Source organism: Phocoena phocoena, chromosome 16 (assembly GCF_963924675.1).
Source record: "Phocoena phocoena chromosome 16, mPhoPho1.1, whole genome shotgun sequence".
NCBI lineage: Eukaryota > Metazoa > Chordata > Mammalia > Artiodactyla > Phocoenidae > Phocoena > Phocoena phocoena.
In genome coordinates this window covers 7,596,243-7,620,957 of record NC_089234.1, presented here as the reverse complement: position 1 = coordinate 7,620,957, position 24,715 = coordinate 7,596,243, and the positions used below count along the sequence as shown (strand labels likewise).

General features: G+C 53.3%; 1 protein-coding gene and 1 pseudogene across 2 annotated transcripts in view; one reads left to right on the top strand and one right to left on the bottom strand.

The window, feature by feature from the left end:
• The first annotated feature begins 5,156 nt into the window (after positions 1-5,156).
• The window catches only part of LHPP (phospholysine phosphohistidine inorganic pyrophosphate phosphatase), a 134,964-nt gene continuing 115,405 nt past the window's right edge, over positions 5,157-24,715 (top strand). The window contains exons 1-2 of one of the 2 annotated variants that reach the window (XM_065894509.1): positions 5,157-5,301; positions 21,968-22,155. In XM_065894509.1, the coding sequence (XP_065750581.1) occupies positions 5,177-5,301; positions 21,968-22,155 (313 nt within the window). In that variant the 5' untranslated portion in view covers positions 5,157-5,176. The remainder of the gene's footprint in view (positions 5,302-21,967; positions 22,156-24,715) is intronic. The other variant, XM_065894510.1, reaches the window with a different exon arrangement.
• LOC136136329 (large ribosomal subunit protein uL2-like) lies at positions 7,605-8,377 on the bottom strand (annotated as a pseudogene).

Sequence of the window (24,715 nt, the reverse complement as noted above, 5' to 3'; positions counted from 1 at the left end):
CTGCATTGGCAGGCGGATTCTTAACCACTGCACCACCAGGGAAGCCCTGGCAGGTGGATTCCTAACCACTGCACCACCAGGGAAGTCCCGGGGGTCTCTTATATGAGGGCACCAGTCCCAATCATGAGGGCTCCAACCTCATGACCTAATCACCTCCCAAAAGCCCCACCTCCTAATACCATCACCTTAGGGGTTAGGATTTCAACACATGATTCTGTGAGAACATAAACTTTCAGACCATAACACTCTTGTTACAGCGCCCTGCCTTTTGCTGGGGGCATTCCTCCCCCATTCTATGTGGCCGTGGTGAGGCTCTACTCAAGTGCCCCTCCTCGGCACCTAAGTCAGGCTGCATCATCACAGTACCTCTTCCCCCTGAACACAGACATGAGGGCCAGTCAGAGTTCTTTCTGCAACTATCAGGCCAAATTAAGGAAAATGTTCTTTACCATATGGTTTACCCAGGGCTCTGTGGCCTGGAACTGCCACAGCCCTCCCTCCCCACTGCCTAGAGAGAGCCTGGCCACACGGAGAGAAGGAAGTGAACCCAGAGAAGGGGGCAGAGCCAAGAAATGGAGAGTCAGAGAGCCCAGAACACCACCATTCGAGCCTTAGAACCAGCTACATCTGAAGCCATCAATTGCTAGACTGGTTACAAGAGCCAGTAAATTCCTTTTAAATTTAAGCCATTTGCCGTTGGGTTTCTGTCACTGGCAACCAAAGAGTCCTAGCTAATACAAGCAAGTCTGGAAGGATTATACACACATCTACTACAGCAAAAGAGGATTGGAAGGATTCATATTTAAGCTGAAATTCAGACATGATTTGTAGATTTGTTATTGGAAATGTAAGAGGCCAAGCTCTTACATCCCTGCACACTGGAGTGTTAATGTGCCACTTGACTAGCTGTGGCCCAAAAGTTATAAACAAGAATCTGTTGGGTCTGGATTCTGGGGCAGCTTTTGTTTTTCCTGGTATAAAGGGCAAGACTCAGTTGTCAGAGGCCCTTTTCCCTTTTCCTTTCCTTTCTTTCTTGAAATGCAGACATGATGCCTGGGGGTACAGCAGACATCTTGACAGCATGAGGGTGAAAGCCTAAGGATGGTGAAGCAGAAAGTTGGAGGTAGACTATTTCCTGATGTTCCTGGGAACTGCTGTACCTGCCCAGGGCTGACTTCCTCTTGGCTTCTTTATTTTTTTTTTTTTTAACATCTTTATTGGGGTATAATTGCTTTAAAATGGTGTGTTCTGCTTTATAACAAAGTGAATCAGTTATACACATACATATGTTCCCATATCTCTTCCCTCTTGCGTCTCCCTCCCTCCCACTCTCCCTATCCCACCCCTCCAGGCGGTCACAAAGCACCGAGCTTGGGCCATGCGGCTGCTTCCCACTAGCTATCTACCTTACGTTTGTTAGTGTATATATGTCCATGACTCTCTCTCGCCCTGTCACAGCTCACCCTTCTCCATCCCCATATCCTCAAGTCCGTTCTCCTGTCCTCTTGGCTTCTTGATATATGAGAAAGAGTAAGTCTATCTGGTTGAGCAACTACAGGTGGATTTCTGTTACATGCAGCCAAAACAGCTCTAACTTATACAGTGCTCTTCTGTTACATCCAAAGAAAGGTCATGGACTTTTGGGTTAGGTCTGAGCCCACACTTCAAGAGGTCTGTTGCCTTGGACCAACATGTCATTCTTCAGGTGAGAGACTCGGGTCCCTGTATTCATTTCCTATTATTGCTGTAACAAATTACTGCAAACTTAGTGGCTTAAAAAACACAAATTTGTTCTCTTACAGTTCTAGAGGCAAGAAGTCCTAAAATCAAGGTGTTCTCAGGGCTGTGTTCCTCTGGAGGCTGTAGGGGAGAATCCATTTCTTCGCCTTTTCCAGCTTCTAGAGGCTGCCTGCATCTCGTGGCTCGTGGCTCCTTCGTATTCAAGCCCAGCAGCGTAGCATTTTCAAATCTCTCTCTCACCTCGGCATGACGTGTTATCATGTCTCCTCTGACTCTTCTCCTGCCTCCGTCTTTCCTTTATAAGGACTCTTGTGATTAGATCGAGCCCATGTGGGTCATCCCGGATAATCTCCCATTTCCAGATCTTTAGCTTAATCACACCTGCAAAGTCCCCTTTGCCATGTGAGGTAACACACTCACAGGTCCTGGGAAGTAGGACGTGGGCATCTTCAAGGAGCCATTATTCTGTCTCCATAATCTTAGATATAGAAAGTGATTTGCCCAAGGTCATGCCCAGCTAATGGGAGAGGGAGAACTACGCGTGGACTCACCACCACAGGCAGAAGTGCCCTTTCTCCTCTTCCTCTTTGGCATGAAGCTAAAACCCAGCCATGCTTCAAGGTCCATTTCAGGCTGCCCCTCTGCTCAGAAACCACAGCTGCCCTCCACAGCCCACAGAGTCCATCGTCTTGGCTTTGTCTGTCACTCACTGGCACTCTGCACACGTTTGATCAGTAATCTTAAACGTGTACATCTTGTTCTCTGCCCAGTCTTGACTCAAAGGCAAAGATCACACTTTAAACCTTTTTGGACCCTGGGACCCACTGAGCCCACAGCGTTGAAGTTCTATACATGGGTGATGGTCGTGGTAGATTAGCCAGACTGACTCACTCAGTTCCCGTACCACAGAATCTGGAATGCAAACACTGCATTTCCCAGACTCCCTTGCAGGTTGCACTAGGTTCCAGCAAGCCAGACATGGTGAAAGTGAGTTGGTGACCATAGGTGGAGAGGGAGAATTCTCTGAAGGTATGGTAGGTGGATTTGGTTCTTTCGGGGCAGTAGTATCAGGTCCCTGTCATCTTAAGAGCCAAGTGATGGGGAGTGGTCTCAGTGGAACAATGAAATTGGGCATTTCTCAGAGCTGCACGGCTCTTTGCTGTGTGGTACTTGAGCTTGGTTACCCAGTCCCCCTGGAAATCTGTAAGCTCCTTGATGCCTTGTATAAACATACCCCTCTAGCTGGAGACGTTTCTATTGTCTGCAACTAAGAACCACGATTTTTTTAAAATTTTATTTATTTACTTTTGGCTGCATTGGGCCTTTTTTGCTGTGTGTGGGCTTTCTCTAGTTGCAGCGAGCAGGGGCTACTCTTCATTGTGGTGCTTTGGCTTCTCATTGCGGTGGCTTCTCTTGTTGCGGAGCTCAGGCTCTAGGCGCGCGGGCTTCAGTAGTTGTGGCACACTGGCTCAGTAGTTGTGGCTCACAGGCTGTAGAGCGCAGGCTCAGTAGCTGCGGCGCATGGGCTTAGTTGCTCCACAGCATGTGGGATCTTCCCAGACCAGGGCTTGAACCCATGACCCCTGCATTGGCAGGCAGATTCTTAACCACTGCGCCACCACGGAAGCCCAAGAACCATGATTAATATGAGGTCTCATATTCATTTCTCCCCCAACCAGATTGTAAATCCCCAAAGGGCAGGAACTATATTTTATATTTCTCCTGTAAAATCAGCGGAGTACACAGTTTTCCTAGTAAACTTATCAACATGACACGCACGATTCATTGAACTGGGTTAAAGTTCTAATATTCTGATGAATTCTTCATCCCATCTGTGAATCAAGAGCCTGAAACAAAATGGCCACCCTAATATGGTCTTTTTTTGAAAACTTAAAGTTAAGTCAGGCTAAGAGAAGTCAATTTTTAAAAAAATAAATTTATTTATTTTTGGCTGCATGGGGTCTTTGTTGCTGTGCGCAGGCTTTCTCTAGTTGCGGCGAGCGGGGCTACTCTTCATTGCAGTGCACGGGCATCTCATTGTGGTGGCTTCTCTTGTTGCGGAGCATGGGCTCTAGGTGCACAGGCTTCGGTAGTTGTGGCACATGGGCTCAGTAGTTGTGGCTCGCGGGCTCTAGAACGCAGCCTCAGTAGTTGTGGCGCATGGGCTTAGTTGCTCCGCGCATGTGGGATCTTCCGGGACCAGGGCTTGAACCCGTGTCCCCTGCTTTGGCAGGCGGATTCTTAACCCCTGTGCCACCAGGGAAGTCCCAGAAGTCAAATTTTTTGAAGTTTCAGTTTAAACACTTGAAAGGGTCAGAAGGGCAGTTAAGGAAACTCTTCCCCTTTTCTACCAACTTTTATTTATTACAAAAATGATGTAACATTAAATAGAATGTAAAAATTCATCCAAAATCTCACTGGGCTAACACGTTGAAATATTCCCATTTTCTTCTCAGCCATTCCTATGCCTTATTTTTTTTTTTTTTTTTTTTTTTCCTGTTGCGGAGCGCAGGCTCAGCGGCCATGGCTCATGCGCCCAGCCGCTCCGCGGCATGTGGGATCTTCCCGGACCGGGGCACGAACCTGTGTCCCCTGCATCGGCAGGCGGACTCTCAACCACTGCGCCACCAGGGAAGCCCCCCTATGCCTTATTTTTGTAGGCAGAGGTCTACATACAATTTTGCATTCTGCTTTTTTTTTTTTTTGGCTGCACCACTCCGCGTGTGGGATCTTAGTTCCTCAACGAGGGATGGAACCCACGCCCCCTGCATTGGAAGCCGAGTCTTAACCACCGGACAGCTAGGGAAGTCCCTCTGCTTTTTCACACAATGTTATATCGTGAGCGTTTTTCATGTTGTAACCTAGTCTTCCTTTTTTCATGGCATAATATTTCTGTCAGTAGCCATCTTGTCACTTCTTGAACAATTCCGGTCCCTGAACATTTATTTTTCTTCCACCTTGTTCTGGCATCATAGCTTACACTTCAGACATGTCTTTAGAGATTCGTTACCTTATCATTGCTTCTCAGGCGCGCAGCATCGTCCAGTCTGTGGGCCCAACTATCTCCATTGCTGTTAGGAGTGTCATCGGGCCACAGGAAAACACCAATGAAGGTCTTGCCTGTTCTCTTTAATTTTTGTTACTTTTCCGGTTGCCTCCTCGTCCCAATCTGCCTTGCTCCAATTTTAGGGAGGTTGACCCTTTATCCACTGATCTCCAGGTGAAAAGGCTCCCATTTTGGGAGCGCGTGACTCGGGAGTCGGGAAGCAGCGCCCGTCTTGCCGGGTTTGCGCCCGGCCACGCCCCACCGGCCCAGCTCTGCTCTGCCCCGCCCCGCCCGCGGGACTACACTTCCCAGGCAACCCTGCGCGGCGAGCGCGGCCGCAGCTTCCAGCAGCCTGTTGGGACGCGGGGGCCGAGGCGCAGGCGGGACGCAATGGCTGCGTGGGGCGAGCGGCTGGCCGGCGTGCGCGGGGTGCTGCTCGACATCTCAGGCGTGCTGTACGACGGCGGTGAGGGCGGCGGCGCGCCGATCGTAGGCTCTGTGGAGGCGCTGGCGAGGTGAGTGGGCCGCGCAGGCCGCCTGGAGCGCCCGGCGCTGTGCTCAGCCGGGTCCTGTGGGCCGCTACCGGGGGGCGGGGCGGGGCTGCTGCTCTGGCCCCGCCCCGCCCGGCGAGCGGAGGGCTGGTCCCGGGAGGATCGCGCTGCAGCCGCCGGGTGTGACAGGCAAAACGGCGTCCCTGGATGAGCACCGGGACACTGCTGGTTAGAGTTGCGCCCCTGTCCAGCAGCGCAGCCCCATTCCTTGCCTTTGAGCGCTTGGAATGTGGCAAGTCTGAATTTAGATGTGGTGTAAGTGTACAACCCACACTGGATTTCGAAGACTTAGTGAGAAAAAATGTATAAAGTTCATTATATTGTTTTATATTGGTTACATATTGAAACGATAGTAATTTGAATATGTTAGCTTAAATAAAATATATTAAATTAATTCCACCTTCTTTTAACCTTTGTTAATGTGGTCACCAGAAAACTTTAAATTACATACGTGGCTGGCATTGTAATTCAGTTGGACTGCCTTGACTGTCTGCTTAGACGGTAGGAGGGCGTCTTGCCCACCAAGTCTTGTGCACAGAGGACACTACCAGGACCACTGTTGGCACCACTGGGCCCTGGGCTTTGTAATTGCCACTGGCATCGCAGAACCAGAGGGTAAGAGGGGGCATGGGGTGAAGTGGAGGAGGAAGTGCCTTGCATCTGAAGGGAACAGTGGCTGCAAAGCCTGAGGTGGAGGAGAGCTCGGAGGAGAGCTCGGGAGAACTCAGCAGATCGCATGTACTCACGGAACTGAAGAGAGAGTGGGGACTAGCGAGGGTGCTCAAGGCTACAGCAGGCAGGAACCTGAGGGTCACAGAGAGCTGTCTGGATTCCATACTGGGTGCAATGAGAAATCACTGAAGATTAGGCAGGAGTGTCGTGTGATCTGATTTATGTTTTCAAGACATTTAAACGTAGAAAGTGAAACCATATAAGTAAATGAAAACAGGAGAGATTCCCTTTGAAATCTTGGAGTAGGAGAATACCTTTGTAGCTATGCCTCAAAATCTAGAAATCGACAACAGCAACAAATCAACAGCCCAATAGAAAGACGCACAAAGGATATAAACAATTCATGGGAAAGGAAAACAAATAGAAACACAAAGGAAAAGCATAGGAAAGATGCTCAGCCTTACTCGAATAAGAGAAGTGCAAATTAAAACTATCCTGAGATGCCTTTTTCCATCAATTTGAGAAAATTGGCCAAAATCCACAACTTTGGGAACGCATTCTCTTGGTGAGAGTTTGTGGAAGCAGACGCTGTCTTATATTGCTTGTGGAAGATGCATTTGGCATGATCTATCAGCGTACTGCCTCATACATGAGAAATGGCATAGGTGGGAGGTCATTCATGGCAGTGCCTTGAGAAATAGCGAAAGACTGGAAACAGCTCAACTGTCCATCGCTAGGGGAGTATTACAGTCTATCCTTCTACACAGTGGAATTCCATGCTGCATAAAAAAGAAAGAGCATGCCTGCCATGTAGACGTGCTGTCAGTGAAGACAGGATGTGCACTGTGCCATCTTTTGGGTGGAAAAGGCAGAAATGCAAGTGTGTATTCTTGCTGGTGTGTTTGTATAAGGAAACCGGAGGGAAGAGCTTCAACCTGTGAAGAGCTGGAAGGCAAGTGATTGGGGAGAAGTAGGTGGTTGGGGGTAGGGATGGGAGCAAGGCTCTTCCCTCGGTAACTTTGTATATAAACATTTTTTAAAGTTTTGAACCATGTGGATGTATTTCCCATTCAAGATATCAAATTTCAAATATTTTGTCAATTTTGTCTCAGAAAGTGCTGGAAAAAAATACTGCACCAGAAAACAAAATATTTTAAGAAGATCTCTGGCTGCAAAGTGGAGAATGAGCTGGCAGTGGGGCAGATGGCCGGGCTCCAGAGGAAACAGGGGAACAGCCAGTTGGGAGACCCTTGTGTGGTCCAGGGAGACATGATAGGGCGTGGACTAGGGGGTGGCAATGGAGATGAACAGAAGGGGGTGAATTAGATGTTTTGGGAGTAGGACCAATGGGACCTGCCTATGTATTGGATATTGTGGGGAACAGGGAGAAGATGAAATAAAGAATGGCTCCGGTGTTGGACTGGAGCACCTGAGGGGATGGAGAGGGGCGCAGAAGGGTGCAGGCAGGTGCCATGATGGCCCTTGACACAGTGCTTGGCACACTATACACCCCATAAGTATGACAGTTAAACGTCACATCCCATGTTTGTTTGTTTGTTTTTGTGAAAGAGACAAACTTTATTGAGCCCTCAGCCCTAATTCTTTTTCTCCTGCACAGTTTTGGTTCCCCGGAGACACCCAGTCCAGTGGGCAGCAGTGAGACCCACTTTCTGGCCAGCAGAGGCATCTCTGAGGATGGTAGAGGCTTTGCCGATATGGTGGTGGTTGCCACCTCCAAAGGGATGCTCAGCAGGGTTCATGGCCACCCCCTGCACACATGGCCAGCAATTCCTCTTTGCCTTATACTTGTGGTAGGCACGGCTGGCCTTCAGAATGGGTTTGTCAACGTGGCCACCTCTAGCCACCACACCGACCACAGCTCTGTTGGTGGAGGAGATGACCTTCTTGGAGCCCAAGGGCAGCTTCACTCTGGTCTTCTTTGTCTCAGGGTTGTGGGAGATGACAGTCACATAGTTCCCAGAGGCTCTGGCCAGCTTGCCCCAGTCACCAGGCTTCTCCTCCAGACAACACACGATGGTGCCCCCAGGTACGGTACCCACCGGGAGCACATTGCCGATGCTGAGCTGGGCCTGCTTGCCACAGTACATGAACTGGCTGGTGTGGATGCCCTCGGTGGTGATGAACATCTCTGTCCGCTTCTTAAAACGGTATGGATCCCGGAAGACCACCTTGGCAAGGGGCACGCTGCAGCCCGGGTCGTGGATAGTGTCCTTCACGATACCCTTGATGTAGCTGTGTTGCTTGGCAAAGTCCATGGTGTGCAGAGACGCGGCGTCTTTCGGTGCTTCACGTGCACGCGGAACGTGGAGCTGGTGCCCTTCCTCTGCCCACAGATCCCGCGGCCCATGGCAGCAGTCTGCTGAGGAGTGCGGCCGAAAGAGCACGTCCCATGTTAATATAGGAATTCCTGTTACACGTGCATTTAATTTTTTTTAAATCAGGGCCACTTAAAAAAAAACAACTTTATATTAAAGTACACATCTGTTCTTCTGTTGAGGGGGTGTAGTTTCCTGTTTTCAGTTATTTTGAATAATGCTGCCATGAACATTCTAGAACATGTCTGGTGAATGCATGGATGCATTTCTGCTGGGTACAGGCCTAGGAGTGGAATTGCTGGTCATAAGATAGGCATATGTTCATTGCTAGAAGATGCTGTCAAATCGTTTCCCAAAGTGGTATATGTGAGAGTCCCCGTGGCTCTGTGTCCTCACCAACACGTGGGTTTGTCAGTCCTTTGCATTTTATTTATTTATTTAAACTAATTTACATTTTAATTCTTAAATTTTTTAAAAAGTTAATTAATTAATTTTATTTTTGGCTGCTTTGGGTCTTCATTGCATGCAGGCTTTCTCTAGTTGCGGCGAGCGGGGGCTATTCTTCCTTGTGGTGCGCGGGCTTCTCATTGCCGTGGCTTCTCTTGTTGCAGAGCACAGGCTGTAGGTGCATGGGCTTCATTAGTTGTGGCTTGTGGGCTCTAGAGCGCAGGCTCAGTAGTTGTGGGGCACGGGCTTAGTTGCTCTGCGGCATATGGGATCTTCCCGGACCAGGGCTCGAACCCGTGTTCCCTACGTTAGCAGGCAGACTCTTAACCACCAGGGAAGTTCCGAAGTCCTTTGCATTTTAGCGGGGTCATTTTTGCCTCAAAAACCTGAGAAATAAAGTAGGTCAAGGATATGGACAGAGCCTCGGTCCCTCCCTGTCTGCCTTCTGCTGAGGTGCACAAAATGGATTCAGCAGTGGCTTTGGAATAGGTAGGGCTGATTGTGAGCCCTTGTTTCCAGTCAGCAATGTGGGTCTGGTGTGCACCCATCCTGGGCCAGTGAGGCTCCAGGCGTCTCCCAGCACCAGCAAAGCTGGCTGCTCTCAGAGAGTGCTTCCTCTATGCTGGGCGTCCCTGTTTATGTCATGTAGTCCCCCTAACAGCGTCGGGGTGGGAGGAGGTTATCTCCCTCAATCAGCTGAAGCCACTGAGGCTCAGGGCTTGCTAGGGTCTCAGCTGGGATGGCCCAGGGACCATGGGAACCCAGGTCTGCGCGACTCCTAACCGCTGTGCTGGACTTAGAGTCCTTTGAGGGAGAAGCGGGCATTGGAAAAGGTCAGGGGCTTCTTTCTAGCAGTCTCCCCTGGGTGATGCTCCCCCCGATACACTGTCCAACTAACACCTGCACAGATTCCAGGCTGTGACTCGAAGGAGGGTGATCCCTGGTCCTTTAACCTCTGTGGGTTTGGCGCTGGCATCTTCCAACAGATCCCCAGGAGTTGTTTGTCTTGATTTGCTTTAATTCAACTGGTTTATCTAGCTGGAGTGTCTTTGGTAGCAACTACACTGTATAAATCTAGCAGCGGTATGATAACCGGATATACTGACAGTCCTAAAATACATCCCAGCCAGTTTTGTAGCTGAGGGAGGGGAGAAGTGCCTTCCCCATAGTGTGTGTCACTGTTTCCAGTGAGGGGACGTAGTTCTCATTATATCAGGGGAGTTGATCGTCCTGGAGGATGAGGCCTGGCCCCTCTGAACCCTCCCTGGGACTCCATGCCACAGGACCACGTCCCCATGCATTTTCCTGCTCCACCAGGCCTTCCCGAGTGACCCTTGTGGCCCCTTCTCTCCCTCTGCCCACTTCTCCCCCTTGCTTCCAGTTATACAGACTTTCGGGGGCTTTTCACTGACCAGCCCCTTAGCAGCCCAGCACCCGCAGTGCCTGGGCCCTCCACGCTGCAGCAGCCTCTGGCTCTCACCCACGTCCCTTTTCTCTCTTCAGCTCTTGTGCTGGCTCTTTAAAGGCTAGGCCCCTCCGCCCAGGCCCGGCCTCCAGTGGCCAGCTGATCACACTCAGGCCCAAGGAAGCCGCCCATGCCCTCCTGTGGGGCCCCCGGAGCCCAGGATCCAGACCCTCCTGGCAGTGAGTGTATGTGGGCAACTTCCCCCAGTAAAATCCGCCTGCTTTTGGAGTTTCCCTGGGGATGTCAGACTTGGGGACACGGCCCTTTCCCGGGCCAGGCCCTGCTGGCCAACGTGAATAACGCCAGGCTTCCACCACTTTGTGTAGTTTTTGCAGCCACTCTGTGGCCTCCTTGATATGCAAGGCTGGCTTTGAAGTCACAAGGGAGCTCAGAGGAAGTTCCCAGGGTGAGAGCAGCGCTGCAGAGGGGCAGCTTGATGGGGTTCCCGGGGCCCAGGGGGGCGTTTGCCTCCATGGCATCTCCCCAGCTGCCGTGGGTTCCCAAACAGCACCTTCTGTTCTGGGAACCCCGGAGGGGGTGACTCACCACTTCTCTTCCTAGACTTTCTGTGGTGACAGGTGTCCTCAGGTTTTTGGAAAGTTTCCCACCTGTTTGGGGACACAGAGCACATGGGGAGTATTAGCTCTGCTTTTTAAAACAATACCGACCACCGTAATAGCAGTCACTGATGATCAAGCTACCTTCAAAACCAGCCCTTTTCAAAGCCGGAACAGAGGCTCAGAGAGATTTGGGAAGTGGCCAAAGTGGAGAAAGTGGCTGGGCCAGGGTTCCCTCCCTTCCTGCCCACTGTCCCCCGCCCTGCCCCGGTCCTCCTGACTCCAAGCCCCAGTTTCCCCGCAGTAGCACACTGCTTCTCATTAAAGATGCACTTGTTCATTCATCCACTCGCCCAACAAATATTTATCGAGCGCTTCTTTTATACTAAAAACACCGCTGTAGGCATTGGGACAAGGGGCAGTGAGTGCGGCAGATGGAAGTCCCTACTCTCGGGAAGCTGACCGTCCAGTATGGGGAGAGCAGCGTAAATAGCACCCGGAAAGGCTAGTGTCAGGTGGAGAGAGACTGAGCCGCCAGGGAGATGGGGAGCCCGTGATGTGTGAGCTGGGCTCTGAAGCTGTCATCTGGGCCAGGAACGTCCCAGATTGGAGAACAGGAGGTCCAGGCTTCCTGGAGCCGCTGGGCACAGTGCTGGCCAGGTGGAGCCCTCTTACTGTGCTAGGACTTGTGGGTGGGCGTGGTCATGGGACATCTGTAACCGGCCTGGGTCCCCCCATCAGGCCCTTTATTGGAGTCCATTCTTGGGCAGTTGGGCTCCCCGAGGGGAGCCATTCAGAGGCAGGGCTGGGCACAGCGGGGGCTGCAGGGACCGGCCCCCAGGCCGGTCAGCACAAAGGGGAGCCCCAGAGACATCTGCATGTGAAAGGCGGGTGGGCATTTACTGCATCCTGTCTCGGGCCACTAAAGCACATCTGCTGGGCCCACCGCGGCCCAGCCTTTTTGCGGCCGGCGGAAGGAAGCAGGCTGGGCCTCGGCCCAGGGCAGCCTCATAAAGCAATTCCCACCCAGGACTAACGGACCCGCGACCCATCCCTCCAGTGTGCGCCAGGAGCCCCGGGACCCTGTGAAAACCCAGGCCCCTCCCAGCAGGTCTTAGAGCCAGAGGAACAGGGCCCGGGAACTTGTCTGAAGTGCGGCCTAGGACCAAGGCCCTCCTTGATGCTCGGCCACCCTGGCTCCATCGGGCCCAGGAGTGGCGGTAATAATAGTAGCTACCAGGACTGTGAGAGAGCTGGGAGCCTCCCTGCGTTGCCTCGTCCCATCCCCCGTGTGGCCCAGCACCTGCCAGAGGGAGCTCTTAAGGCTATCAGAGGGGGCGGGCCGTTTGTTTGAGTTCGTTTAGGCCAACAACAGCTTTCCTGACTCACCCTGGACCTTGGACAAGGTGTGTTTGTTGAAAATGCCCTGTCACTTGTGCTGCCGTTTCCTCTCTGCAGGTGAACGAGGCTGACTTCAGAGTTGGGGGCCAGGTGAGAGAACGATGCTCTCTTCCCAGACCGATTACTGGTTTCATAACATCCACAGTTTAGGCTTCCCAAGGCAGACGTGGCTTCCTTCTTGTAAACCATCCCACTAGCGCAGGAATGTACTAAGTAAAAAGTCCAAATCGTCACCAGCCCCATCCTCGTCATCCCCCCAGGGGGACCCTGTAGCTCCTTCCACGCATTTTCCTCTGTGTTTCCCCCAAAGCGCAGGGAATTTTAAGAAGCCGCCCCTCCCCTGGCTGGCTCTCGTCCAGTTCCATGGTCTCCCCATCACACCCCCCACGACCCTCCACTCCTTGGGGCAGCACTGATGCTCAAAAAACATGTTCTGTTGGTTCACAGGTCACTGGAGGCTGGAGTTCCCCGCAGATCCCGAGCCAGTGGTCTCAAACTTATGTCGCCTCAGAGCATTTATCTCCTAAATGAAATCTGAGGTAGAATCCCCCCAATTTTAAAAACAAATAAAAGAGCAATGTTTGAATGGTGTGTATTTTCTCTGTTCAAATCTGTAATACCGATTATGAGGTCAGTCCGTGAAAATGATGAAAGTGTCTTTTTAATTTTTTTTTGGCCACACCCCACGGCAGGCGGGATCTCCACCAGGGATCAAACCCGCGCCCCCTGCAGTGGAAGGCGGAGTCTTAACCACTGCGGCTGCTTCTCACTAGCTATCTATTTTACATTTGGCAGTGTTTATATGTCTATGCCACTCTCTCACTTTGTCCCAGCTTACCCTTCGCCCTCCCCGTATAGCACAGGGTGATCAGCTCGGTGCTTTGTGACCACCTAGAGGGGTGGGACAGGGAGGGTGGGAGGGAGGGAGACGCAAGAGGAAAGAGATATGGGAACATATGTATATGTACAGCTGATTGACTTTGTTATAAAGCAGAAACTAACACACCATTGTAAAGCAATTATACTCCAATAAAGATGTTAAAAAAAAATAACAGTACTAAAGTCTGGGGCAGTGGACAGCTCAACAGTACATATGTGAATAATTTTATATTTGTGGCTGGAAACAACCTGCGTGTCTATCAAGAGGGGACAAGGGAATAAATTATGGTTTATCCAGACTGCGGAATATTCCCCAGCAGTTAAAAAGCGTGAGGTAGCTCTGTTTGGTGTTGACATTAGTTTATATGAGGTGAATGTTGCATATAGCCGGTGAAAAAGTTACAGAGTAATGTGTGAAATACCATTTTTGTTCTGAGACTTAAAGGAGACACAACCGCCCTCAGGTAGAGCAGTAATAGAACTGTGACCCTGACTTGCGTGGAGGGAAACCGAGGGACATTGTTGTGAAGCCACCCACGGCTCCACTGTCACGACAAGGGCTGTTTCTGGGTTTCTGATCTCAGCCTCGCTGGGCAGGAGCCACCCTATGGAAATCAAGGGCAGCCAGGCTGGGGGTTCTGGAGCAGAGTTAACGGTTTATGCCAAAGATGCTGCCTCTGGTAGGAAGGCCTTGGCTGATTAGGAGGTGAGCATGGCACGGGTCACTCATGGGGCCCACAGGTGGAGTCCTGATCCCCCAGCCCCCCAAGGGTATACAGAGAAGCCGTACTGGCAAAGCCCTGCCCGGCCCCTGCCTGTAGCGCTGTGCAGGGTGACTTCCCGCCACCCTGGGGCTGGCAGGATGCAGCCCTGTTTATAGAGGAGGAATAGGGCTTGCTCAAAGCCACCTCAGGAGGAAGGAGAGTGGGGGCCAGACCCTTAGCAGGGCAGGTGCTGCCCCTAAAGGAAGGTAGGTGTCAGCTCTTGTGGGCGAGGACCTGGGTTTCGAGTCCCAGCTCTGCCCTGTGGTTGTCATGTGGTCTTGGGCAAGTTCCTTAGCCTTTTTGTGCCTCAGTTTCCTCTTGTGGGGAGCTGTTGTAACTGCTCTTGGGGCTCCCTCTGTCCTGGGCACTCTGGGATGTCTGCTAGGATGAGCCAGCACCAGTTTACCCCAGGTTCCATTTGCTGGGTTGAACTTTGCCCTCTTTCTTAATGGTGGCCCTGGGCGAAGCTCTCTGGGCTCCATCCAGCAGGCCTCCCTCACCAGCTGGCTCCTCCGGCTGTCCCAGTTCCCTGGGCATCTGTCTTCTTGTCCGACTACCTGCCTCAAGGGCCCAGATGTCCCCAGCACCCAGCCCCGAGCCTGCTAGAGGTGTGGTTGTCATTGTCACCACCATCGTCTTCACTGTCATTCACTGAGTATTTGCAACATGCCAGCTGCTTCAGGACAGTCCTGTCAAGTAGCTACTGCTGGTGCCCCATTTTACAGATGTGGAAACTGAGGTTGGAGAAGGTTAGGTGACAAGCCTTGGTCACACAGGGACAAGGTGGCAGAGGTGCTGAGGGTGTGTCTGCTTCCCGAGCCAGGCTCCCACCTTACCTGAGAATGCCTGGCTCCGTCCCCTGCAGCGCCCAGCACTTGACCAGCCTGTGACCACGTCAGGGGAGGGCTAGCTGGTGGGGAGTGGACCAAAAAACCCATGGCTCCCAGAAATGTGCCCTTAGGTTCCTTGTATCCCTCTGGGCCTCAGTCTCCCCCTCTGCGAAAGGAGCCACTAGGTTGGATAATCTCCAGGGTCTCCTCTGGCTTCTAGGCTCCCATGCACTTCATTCTAAATGGAATTTATTAGTAACTAGTAAGGTGATGTTGCGGGCTCCGCGTGTCCCTTTGATCTGAGCTCAGAGGCCCAGGCAGGTCAGAGAGAACATACTGGGTGGCGGGTGAGGTAGCCACGGGTGTGGAAGGTGTGCCACGTGTTTCGTAAGGGCCCTGGCTTCAGGCTTGCCCGATGTCTGTTTGACCTCGTTGCTGTCCCCCTGAGGTCGCTGGCTGGCTAGCCCGGCCTGAGAGGCTCAGCCAGGGCCACCTCCATGCGTCACCACTGCTCTTGTTCTCTTCTCTCTGTCCAGACTTTGCACTCTGTTTCTTGCCTGGACTCTGACGACACAGTCTGCCCAGCAGAGTGTCTGATGGAGAGTGGGAGGGACCTCCAGGGACCTAGCAGCTGGCTGTCAGCCTGGCCAAAATGTCTACTCTGGTGGGTTGGTGGAAAGAAGGGGGAGATGCAGCAGGCCCAGCCAGAGCTACTGGCAGAGGCCTTACCGGTGTCCCTCAGCATTCGTGGCCCCGTGGTGATGCCGGCACATGATAGGGCTCATGGCGCGTCCTCTGTGCCCCACCCTGGAGAGCCAGAAGGCTAGACGCTACTGTTACCCCATTTCATGGTTGGGACTCAAGACTCCCAAGAGTCTGGCCTATGGATGCCTGGCCAAGGGCATGTGCAAGGTGCAGGTGCCGGACCCCAACTGGGGAGCCAGACCCCATTCTCATGGGGGAAAAGCCCTTCTGTTGCTGCTCCAGCCAGAAGGCATCTCCCTGCCCCGAAGCTGAGGCCCTACATCAGGGCACATGGGGAGCTGGACCTGGTTCCTCTCAGAATCAACGTGGGTGCCCCTTGGTGTGTGTGTGACTATATTTCTCTTTCTTTCTTTCCTCCTTCCCTCCCTCCCTCCATCCCTTCCTTTATGACTGTATTTTTCTACTGCAGAACTGCCCCTGCTCTGTTCATGGGCTCCTGTTTGACCTTCTATTTTTAAAAAATTGGGTTCTTAGAACAAATATGCACTTTGCGAGTTTCAATTTTCCAAATGTGTGTTTTCAATCTCTGTGGCTTTCTAAAAGGAAAGCAGCCACAGACCTCAAAATCAGACAGTGGCCGGCGCTGCCGTGGAGCTCTGCTAGGTAACGAGATCTTGATGCTGGTGGATGGGGAAGCTGAGACTGATGTTCTCTGAAGGTCTCGGCTGGGCGCTGCTGCCCGAGTTTCGGTTCATAATGTCCCCCCGAGGTGTTGTGGGTGTTCTTTCCTTCTCTGAGAAACTGAAGCATATCTGCAGCTGTGGCCATTTCAGTAGTAACAGGGGCCTCTTCCCCATCAGGTAGCGTCTTGAGTTGTAGCCCCAGGGGCAGAGCGGGCCTGGGTCAGGGAGGCAGGAATGAGGGGAGACGCCCCTCTCCTCCCCTACACCTCCCTTCCCTCCTGGTATGAGTTTCTTCTGTCTCAGGAGAGGATTCCAGGCTACTTGACATAGAGGTGGCTCTGGTAGGAGACCAGAATTTCAGCCCAGGGTGGGCCTGTGATGAGCAAAATCAAAAAACACAAACCCTGCTTCCTCTCCGATGGGGGAGAAGTCACGCATCCCCTCTGGGTGCTAACCTCATTCGTCACTTCACGTTTGACCTGCCAGCCTGCAGCCTCACCTTCCCACCCAGGAACCCACCCAGCCTGAGGGTTCCTCCCCGTCGCCGTCCTGTTGGGTTCCCTCCCCTGGGGCGGGGGTGAGATTGGGAGTCGCCATCAGCCCGGCCTCCCAGACCCTCCACACGTGCCCCCTCTGTAGGACCCAGCCCGTGCCTCTCGGAGCCCCACGTGGGCGCAGGTGGTGAGAGCGGGGGAGGGGAGGTTGTGGCAGCTGCCATGCGCCTCGCTGCTTGGTCACAGGGTGGCTGGGGCGAGGTGGGTGAGTGCCCTGCCTGCTCTGGGCAGTTGGGTCAGGTAGAGCGGGGAGGGAACTAGGTTGGGGGAGCCTGCCTGCCAGCCACTGGCCGATGTTCTCGGCTTACGTTCCGTGAGCACTTACTGTGGGCCAGGCCCGAGCAAGTGCACTGCAGATCTCACTGGATCCTCACAATGTGAGGCTGTTATCATCCCCATTTTCCAGATGAGGAAACTGAGCCACAGAGAGAAGAAACAGCTTGTGGAGGTCCCACAGCCATTAAGTGGCAGAACCGGGACCAGCCCACAGGCATCAGACTCGGAAGCACTTCCTGGTCGCCTCTCGGCCACCTGGCCTCCCGCTCAGTATTAGAGCATCTTTCTTAGGCATTTGTTCCTCCGCCTGCAGAAGGCGTGACTCACTCCTCACCCTTGTGCCTAGGCCCATCCTCCGGCTCCACTGTGCTTTCTCTTCTGGAACCCTTTAACAACCTTGTCCCAGGAAGGATTAGAGACGGGCGCTGGAGCAGTGCCGTCCACAGGCGGGATCAGCAGTGAGCGTGGGGTTTCTTCCTGAAGTTCTCTGGAAAGCAGAATGACTTGGTTGCATTACCAGGTGGGCCCATCAGATCCAGAGTTTGGATCAGTTAAGTGCTTCTCATAGAAAAGCACTGCTGTGCTTCAAGGACTGTGAAAGCCAAGTGGAAAGAGGACGGGCTCTGCCCGGGCAGGGGCCGGGGTCTGGGGGGCTTCCTGGAGGAGGGGACATACGAGCCAGGCTTTGACGGATGGGTAGGATTTGGCCATAGAGGAGGGTGAACGCAAAGACTCAGGGTGATGAGAGGGCCTTCCGGGTCAGATGAAGGTGACAGATGGCTGGGGTGGGGTGGGGTGGGGACCGAGCTAGGAGGGGCCTTATCCAGGGCAGCCTCCTCGCCCCCTGCCCAGCCCCTCTTTGGCGAGCCCAGAGGGCATCAGGCTGTGGAGCAATGCCAAGGTCAGTCAGGATGTCCAATAATCGTCCTAGCACTCTACCTGCTACGAGCGATAATGAGAAGGTCTCCATTATTTTCGGATGAGCGCCCCTGGCAGATGCCGACAGCCAGCAGATGTGTGAGGTCTGAGGTGATTTGCAAGGGACCAGTTCATGTGATGCTTGGTAATTGCATCAGGCGACGTCGTCACTCAGAGCTTGTCCTGGCCTCCGGGATGAGGTAAAGGTCAGTTCAAAGAGCCGTTGCGGCCACGGGAAGTAGGGGCAAGTACCCACCCTCTCAGGGGGTCTGGGGAGGGTGCGGTGGACTGAGGCCGTGGTCTCAGAGGGGCCGTCTGGCCAGAGCCCGGCTCTGGGCTGCCAGGACCCTGCAGTAGGCCCCCTGTGCCCAGGGTTCTTGGGTGTCAGGGGATGGGGTGACATGTCATGTTCTGGAGCTGGGCCCAGTCCGATGTTGAAATCCTTTGGATTCACTCCCCTCGGGAGGCCCTTTGCAGACTGTGCCGTGGCCCTGAAGCCACGCCTGGCTCCGGCTTTCCTGACATTGGATTCGCGTGTTCCAGGCCTCCCAAGTCTGAATCTGACCTCTGGCAGCAGACCCCTCCAAGAGATGCCGAGGCTTTGGTTCCTTGGCTGTCTTAGTCTGCCATAACAGAATACCACGGCCTGGGGGCTTAAGCACGGAGGTTTAGCTTCCCACAGTTCTGAAGCCTAGGCATCCAAGACCAAGGGGCCGGCAGGGTGGGTCTCTGGCGAGAGTCCTCTTACTGGCTTGTTCGGTGGCCACCTTCTGCCGTGTCCTGACACGGCCTGTTCTCTGTGCTTGCAGGGAGATCTCTGGTGTCTCTTGCTATAAGCACACTAATCCTGTCATATCAGGGCCCCACCCTTCTGTCCTCACTTAACAACCTTCATTACCTCCTGAGGGAGTCGACATATGATTTTGTGGGAGGGACACAGTTCAGCTCATAGCCCTGGCCATTCAGGGCCTCCCCTTCAGTGCTGACCCACCTTCTCACACTCTGTCCCCTGTGCACGCACATGTGTGCCCCATGCACACCCTTCCGCACGCTGGGAAGGTTTCAGTGTCCTGCCCAGCAGGGCTGAGCTGGGCCTGCCCCGGCAGGTGCCTCCCTTACTGGGGAAGCACCAGCACCTTCACCCCCTGGACCAGAGCCTGGGCCGCCACCTTGTGGCCAGCTGCGGGCCCGTGGGCTCCGCTGCTTATAAGCCAAGCAACCTTCTCGGGTCTCTGCCCCCCCCCCCCCACCCCCCGCCCCGGAGCCTCTGTTCTGTTGTCTCTGGAACGGGGACCGTGGCTCTTGCCTCCTCAGCTTGTTTTCTCAACATGTGCTTAGGGCCCCCTGTGCTCCAGGCACCGGGCCCTGGGGGGTGCATGTAGGGGACACAGGGTGTTTGTAGGGGGCTCTTCCCTTAGGGGGTGAGGATGAAATCAGATCATGGATACTGAGCCCCAAGGCAAGGTCCAGTGTAATGTTGTATTCATGCTTTACTATTTTAATAATAATAATGAATACTTCTGTGTTTTTTTTTTTTGCGGTACGCGGGCCTCTCACTGCTGTGGCCTCTCCCCTTGCGGAGCACAGCCTCCGGACGCGCAGGCTCAGTGGCCATAGCTCACGGGCCTAGCCGCTCCGCGGCATGTGGGATCTTCCTGGACCGGGGCACGAACCCGTGTCCCCTGCATCGGCAGGCAGACGCTCAACCACTGCGCCACCAGGGAAGCCCTACTTCTGTTATTTTTAGTAACTAAGAAAAATGAAGAGAGAGGACCTGGGACTTGTGCCAGAAAGTCAAAAGGGGGTGCGGTCAGGGGCACGAAGGGACAGACCCACAGGGAGGGGCCTTCCCCAAGCATTTCCCGCCACTTTCCAGGGACTGATTCAATCCTAAAACTAGTACTTTGATTTTAAAACATGTGTTTTGGATGAACTTATGTTGTATTTCAAAGGAGAACAGTGGCTGAAGTGTCCTGAAGTGAGTTCTGTTATTTACTCGTTTTTTTATGGGCATCGAAGTCGTGTTTGGAATAGCAGATGTGAGGCACTGTCACCTCACTGTCACACCGATCGCTCACTGTTCTGAGAAGGTCACATCATAATCCATTAGGAATAAGTAGTCCCCCGGCACCCCCTGCCTTCTTCTCTCAACTGCTCCATTAACTTGGGTGCAATCGCACATCCCGGGTGCCAATCAGTGAAGATCTGCCCGTAATGTACAAGGTGATGCTATTAGTTACAATGTATTAACTGCCTAATTTAAAAATACAAAAGCTGTCTTTATGAAGGGCAATTAACCACTAAATGTAATTGATAATTCATAACCCCCTGATTAGGAAAGACAAATACTAAGAAAGAATTGATTACGACATTGTCAGCCTCTCTGCGTTCGCCTTGTCAGTAGATCTGCCAATTTTTTTCCAAATCGCACCTGTCCACTCCAGTGCTCAGAGGGTCTGAAAGCTCACTGTAGCGTGGGAATGCATGTCTTCACCACTGAATCCTGTCTGTTTCCGTCAGGGCACCCTTGGGGGAAGCAGTAGGCGTGGTCCTAAGGAAGGGTCCCCCTCACCAGCTGTCATCTGGACTTTCCATACCTCAGTCATTCAGCAAACACTTATCGGGGGCCTGCCGTGTGCCAAGCCCTGTGTGAAGCGCTGGGGGTGCTGAGGAGCGCCCAGCAGGCCCCATTCCTGACCGCATGGAGCACATGGGTCCAGGAGAGAGACGGTGAACAGATACAGAAATGAGACGCCTGGAGATACTGATTAGTGTTAGAAAGAAAAACCTGGATAGAGACAGGGTAGGGGCAGCGTCCCACAGGATGGTTGGAGACAGGGACATACAGACCCTCCACCTTTTCCCTAGGGTTTCTCGGGCCTCTTGACTTGCAGCCTGGTGTCTTCCATGGCCCCCCACCGCGCTCTCTGCAGACGCCAAATATGAAGGCTCCCTCGCTGTGGCCCGGGGTTCATCCAGGGAGGGCTGTGCGCTCTGGGCCAGGCCAGAGGTGTGGCCAGCCCACCTCTTCTCACTCCCCCCGGCCCACTGGCCCCCTTGCTCGGCCCCCACGCCGGCCTCCTCTCCTGCCCGGCCACACCTGCAGTGCTGACGCTTACCAGGTCCCCCCTTCCTTCTGCCGGCCGCTCTGCCTTTGCCTCTTTGCTTCCCTTCGGGTCTCAGCTCCGGAGCTCTCTCCTCCCCAGGGAGGCCTCCCCGACCTTCCCACCCTCCCTGGCCACTCTGTCTCTTCACCTGTTTGGTCCTTCCCAGCACCTCTCTGTTCTCAATCCCCGATTCCCCCTTCCTTTGCGTGGTCTCCGCCCCACCTGCCGACCGAGGGCTCTGGGAGTCAGAGAGCCTGCCTGCGGACACCGTGGCGTTTCTGTGCACCCACCCCAGCCAGGCATTTAGTAGGTGCTCAGTAGCTGCCTGTAGACGGGTTGAATGTTATTTCATTGGCGTTTCTTCAGGCATCAGCTTTGTGGCTTTGCATTCGGTGAGCCTGCCCAGGTGCAACTGGGATACGGAGCCTCCTGTGAGCTCAGACGGGAAGGATGTCGGTGCCGCTGACACTCTGCACGCATCCCAGGCTCACCTCACGTTAACTCGCCCGTGTGCCTGGTGACTCTGTCTGGCAAACCTTTGTTTGGTGACAGTGATGAGGAGACACACCTCAGCTTGGCCCCTTGACCTTTGTATTTGGGAAAGTGTGGGTACAGAGTCAGCTCAGTTGCTAAGTGGAAATGCTCGTTGTGATGGGAGGTCCAGAGGGGTGGCCAGGATGCTCGGAGGTGACCCCTGCGAGGCTGAGCGGCATGGTATGGTGGAGGAGGTGTCGAGTGCGGGAGAGCTGGCATGTGCGTGGGCAGTGTGTCCCAGGGGAGGGTGGGGACGTGTCCCAGGCAGAAGGGGAGGTGTGGGCAGAGGCCAGGCGGGGACCTTGGGGAGCCTCAGCTGTGCCAAGCACAGTGAGGGTGAGAATGGTCTGCTCCAGCTCCAAAACCCCCGGGGTCAGTCGAGGCCCAGCTCAGGGGCCCGTGGCGACCTGGCCTGCGCCCTCGGAGAAGCGCCTGTCCAGCCCCCTCCGCAGCAGGCCACACTGCCTGCTGACAGCCCCTCCACCTGTCTCCCCACTTCCAGACTGAAGCGGTCCCAGCTGAAGGTGAGGTTCTGCACCAATGAGTCGCAGAAGTCCCGGGGGGACCTGGTGGGGTTGCTTCGGCGTCTGGGCTTCGACATCTCAGAGGACGAGGTGACCGCCCCGGCCCCTGCCACCTGCCTGATCCTGAAGGAGCGAGGCCTGCGGCCACACCTGCTCATCCACGACGGTAGGCCTGCCGGGCCCTGGGACCTGGTTGGGGTGAAGGCGCCTCCTTTCCAGGTGGGGGCTGGGGAGGGGCTCCTTCTCGCCTGAGCCAGACCACTGGGCAGGACACAGAGGTAGCACGTGGCTCCTGTTGACACCTGTGGGCTCCCTGCTGGGGACCTGGCCCATCCATCCCGGCCTCATACCGGAGGGTGTTTGGAGGCAGGTTCCAGGTGGCTCCTCAGAGGAAAACCCTGAATTTGCTTTCTGTGATCTAGGATGAAGCACGGTGGCAAGGAATTGTCAACGGGGCAAGATTTTAGCCTCTGGGGTGTGTGTGTGTGTGTGTGTGTGTGTGTGTGTGTGTGTGTGTGTGAGAGAGAGAGAGAGAGAGAGAGACACACACACACACACACACACACACACACACACAGACAGAGAGAGACAGATGGGGGGGATGAAAAGCTAGACTGAGGTCCACAGATTTCTGAACTATATTTGTGAAAACCAGCCCTGCTGTCTGGCAAACTGCATAGGTTTCCTTCCTGATATTGGTCTGAATGAAGGAAAAGAGCCCCTTGGACCCTCAGCGGGGAGTTTTGCTGGGACAGAGAGGAAGGAGCAGTATTACCTGGTGCCTTCTGAATATTTAAAAAGAAGAGGGACTTCCCTGGCAGTCCACTGGTTAAGACTCTGCACTCCCGATGCATGGAGCGCGGGTTCAATCCCTGGTCGGGGGACTATGATCCCACATGCTGCGTGGTGCGGCCAGAAAGATAAAAAGAAGAGACATAGCAACGCTTCAGAATTCAGGACACTTTTCTTTAGTTGCACTGAGCCTTCTTCCCTCCTTTGCACTTGGTGTTTTGATTTACCAACCTCTGGCAGAGACAAGAATGCTCTTCCGCCTCCGGACAGGGGTGGGCCTCCCAAGAGATGGAGGGAGCTCCCTGGAGGTCCGGGTGTCCAGTCCACGACTCTGGCGCCAGTCGAGGGCGACATGCCCAGCCTTTAGAAATCATGTTTCTCCAAATGCTTCCACTGTGATCTAGGATCCCTGCCAGTGTCTTTAGAACAGGTCCTTAAAGAAACAGAAAAACTTAAGAAAGAAAATCCTCCCCTCCCCAGGGTGAAGGGGAGAGGGAAACTCAGAGTTTGCCTTGAAGGCATCGTTCATCAGTGAGTCCAACAGGCAGATGTTAGAGCTTGAGAGGCTGAAGGGCAAGCCAGGTGCCCTTCCTCACCTGTAATCCTGCGTCTGTGTTTTCCATAGGTGTACCTGACTTTTCAGACTTTGAATCTTTTTCAAGTTTTATTGTCGATAAATCTTCCCCCCAACATTTTATTACGAGAATTTTCAAATGTACAGCAAAGCTGGAAGAATTTTACTTGGAATATCTGTGTGCCCTTAACCTTGATTTTTACCAGTGACATTTTGCTATATTTTCTTCATTATATATCTACCCATCCCTCCAGCCATCTATCCATCTTTATCTTTTTGATGCATCTCAAAGTAACTTGCAGGCATTGGTACACTTCCCCTAAACACTTCACATCGTTAACTAGAGTTCAATCTGTTTAGTTTTTTCTTTTCATGTAAAATTTACATGCAACGAAATACAAAAATCTCAAGTGTACTCTTGCTGAGTTTTGAAAACTGCACACATCTGTGTAACTCAAACCCCTATCAAGACCTAGAACATTACTGGGACTTCCCTGGTGGTCCAGTGGGTAAGACTCCACGCTCCCAATGCAGGGGACCCGGGTTCGACCCCTGGTTGGGGAACTAGATCCCGCGTGCATGCCGCGACTAAGAGTCCGCATGCCGCAACTGAGACCCAATGCAGCCCCCCGCAAAAAATATATATATTATATATATATATTAAAAAAAAGACCTAGAACATTACCATCACCCCAAAAGTTCCCTAAGGCCCTTCCCTATTAGTCCCCATCCCCAACCCCTATAGAGGCACCCACTGTTTGGATTTTTTTCCATTATAAATCAGATTACTGTGTCTAGAATTTCATATAAATAGAATCACACAGCATCTAGTTTTTGGGGTTCCCAAGACCACCCTCAGGCTTGATGATTTGCTAGAAGGACTCACAGGACTCAGAAAAGCTGTCCTACTCACAGTTATGGTTTATTACAGCGAAAGAATACAGATTAAACTCAGCGAAGGGAAGAGATGCGTGGGCAGAGACCAGGAGAATCCAGGCGCGAACTTCCGGGGGCGTTGTGCTGGGATGCACTTCATTCTCCCGGCAGCGCGATGCGTGACAGTACGCCTGAGGTGTGGTCACCCAGAGAAGCTCACTGCAGCCTTGTGCCCAGGCTTTTTATTAAGGGTCAGTCAGGTAGGCATGCAGCGCCCGTGTGACTGACCTTGGCTACTCTGTCTCCAGGCCCCCAGGTGTCAAACGGATGCAGCATGGCCCAGGGCCCCAGACACACGAAAGCACTCTTTCCAGGCAGGATATTCCAAGGGCTCAGAGGTGATCTCCCGGGAGGTGGTGGTGGGCCTGATCTGAAGACAGCCTTTCTTTGGATGTGCAGGGTTTGAGCAGCCCAGGCCTACTGA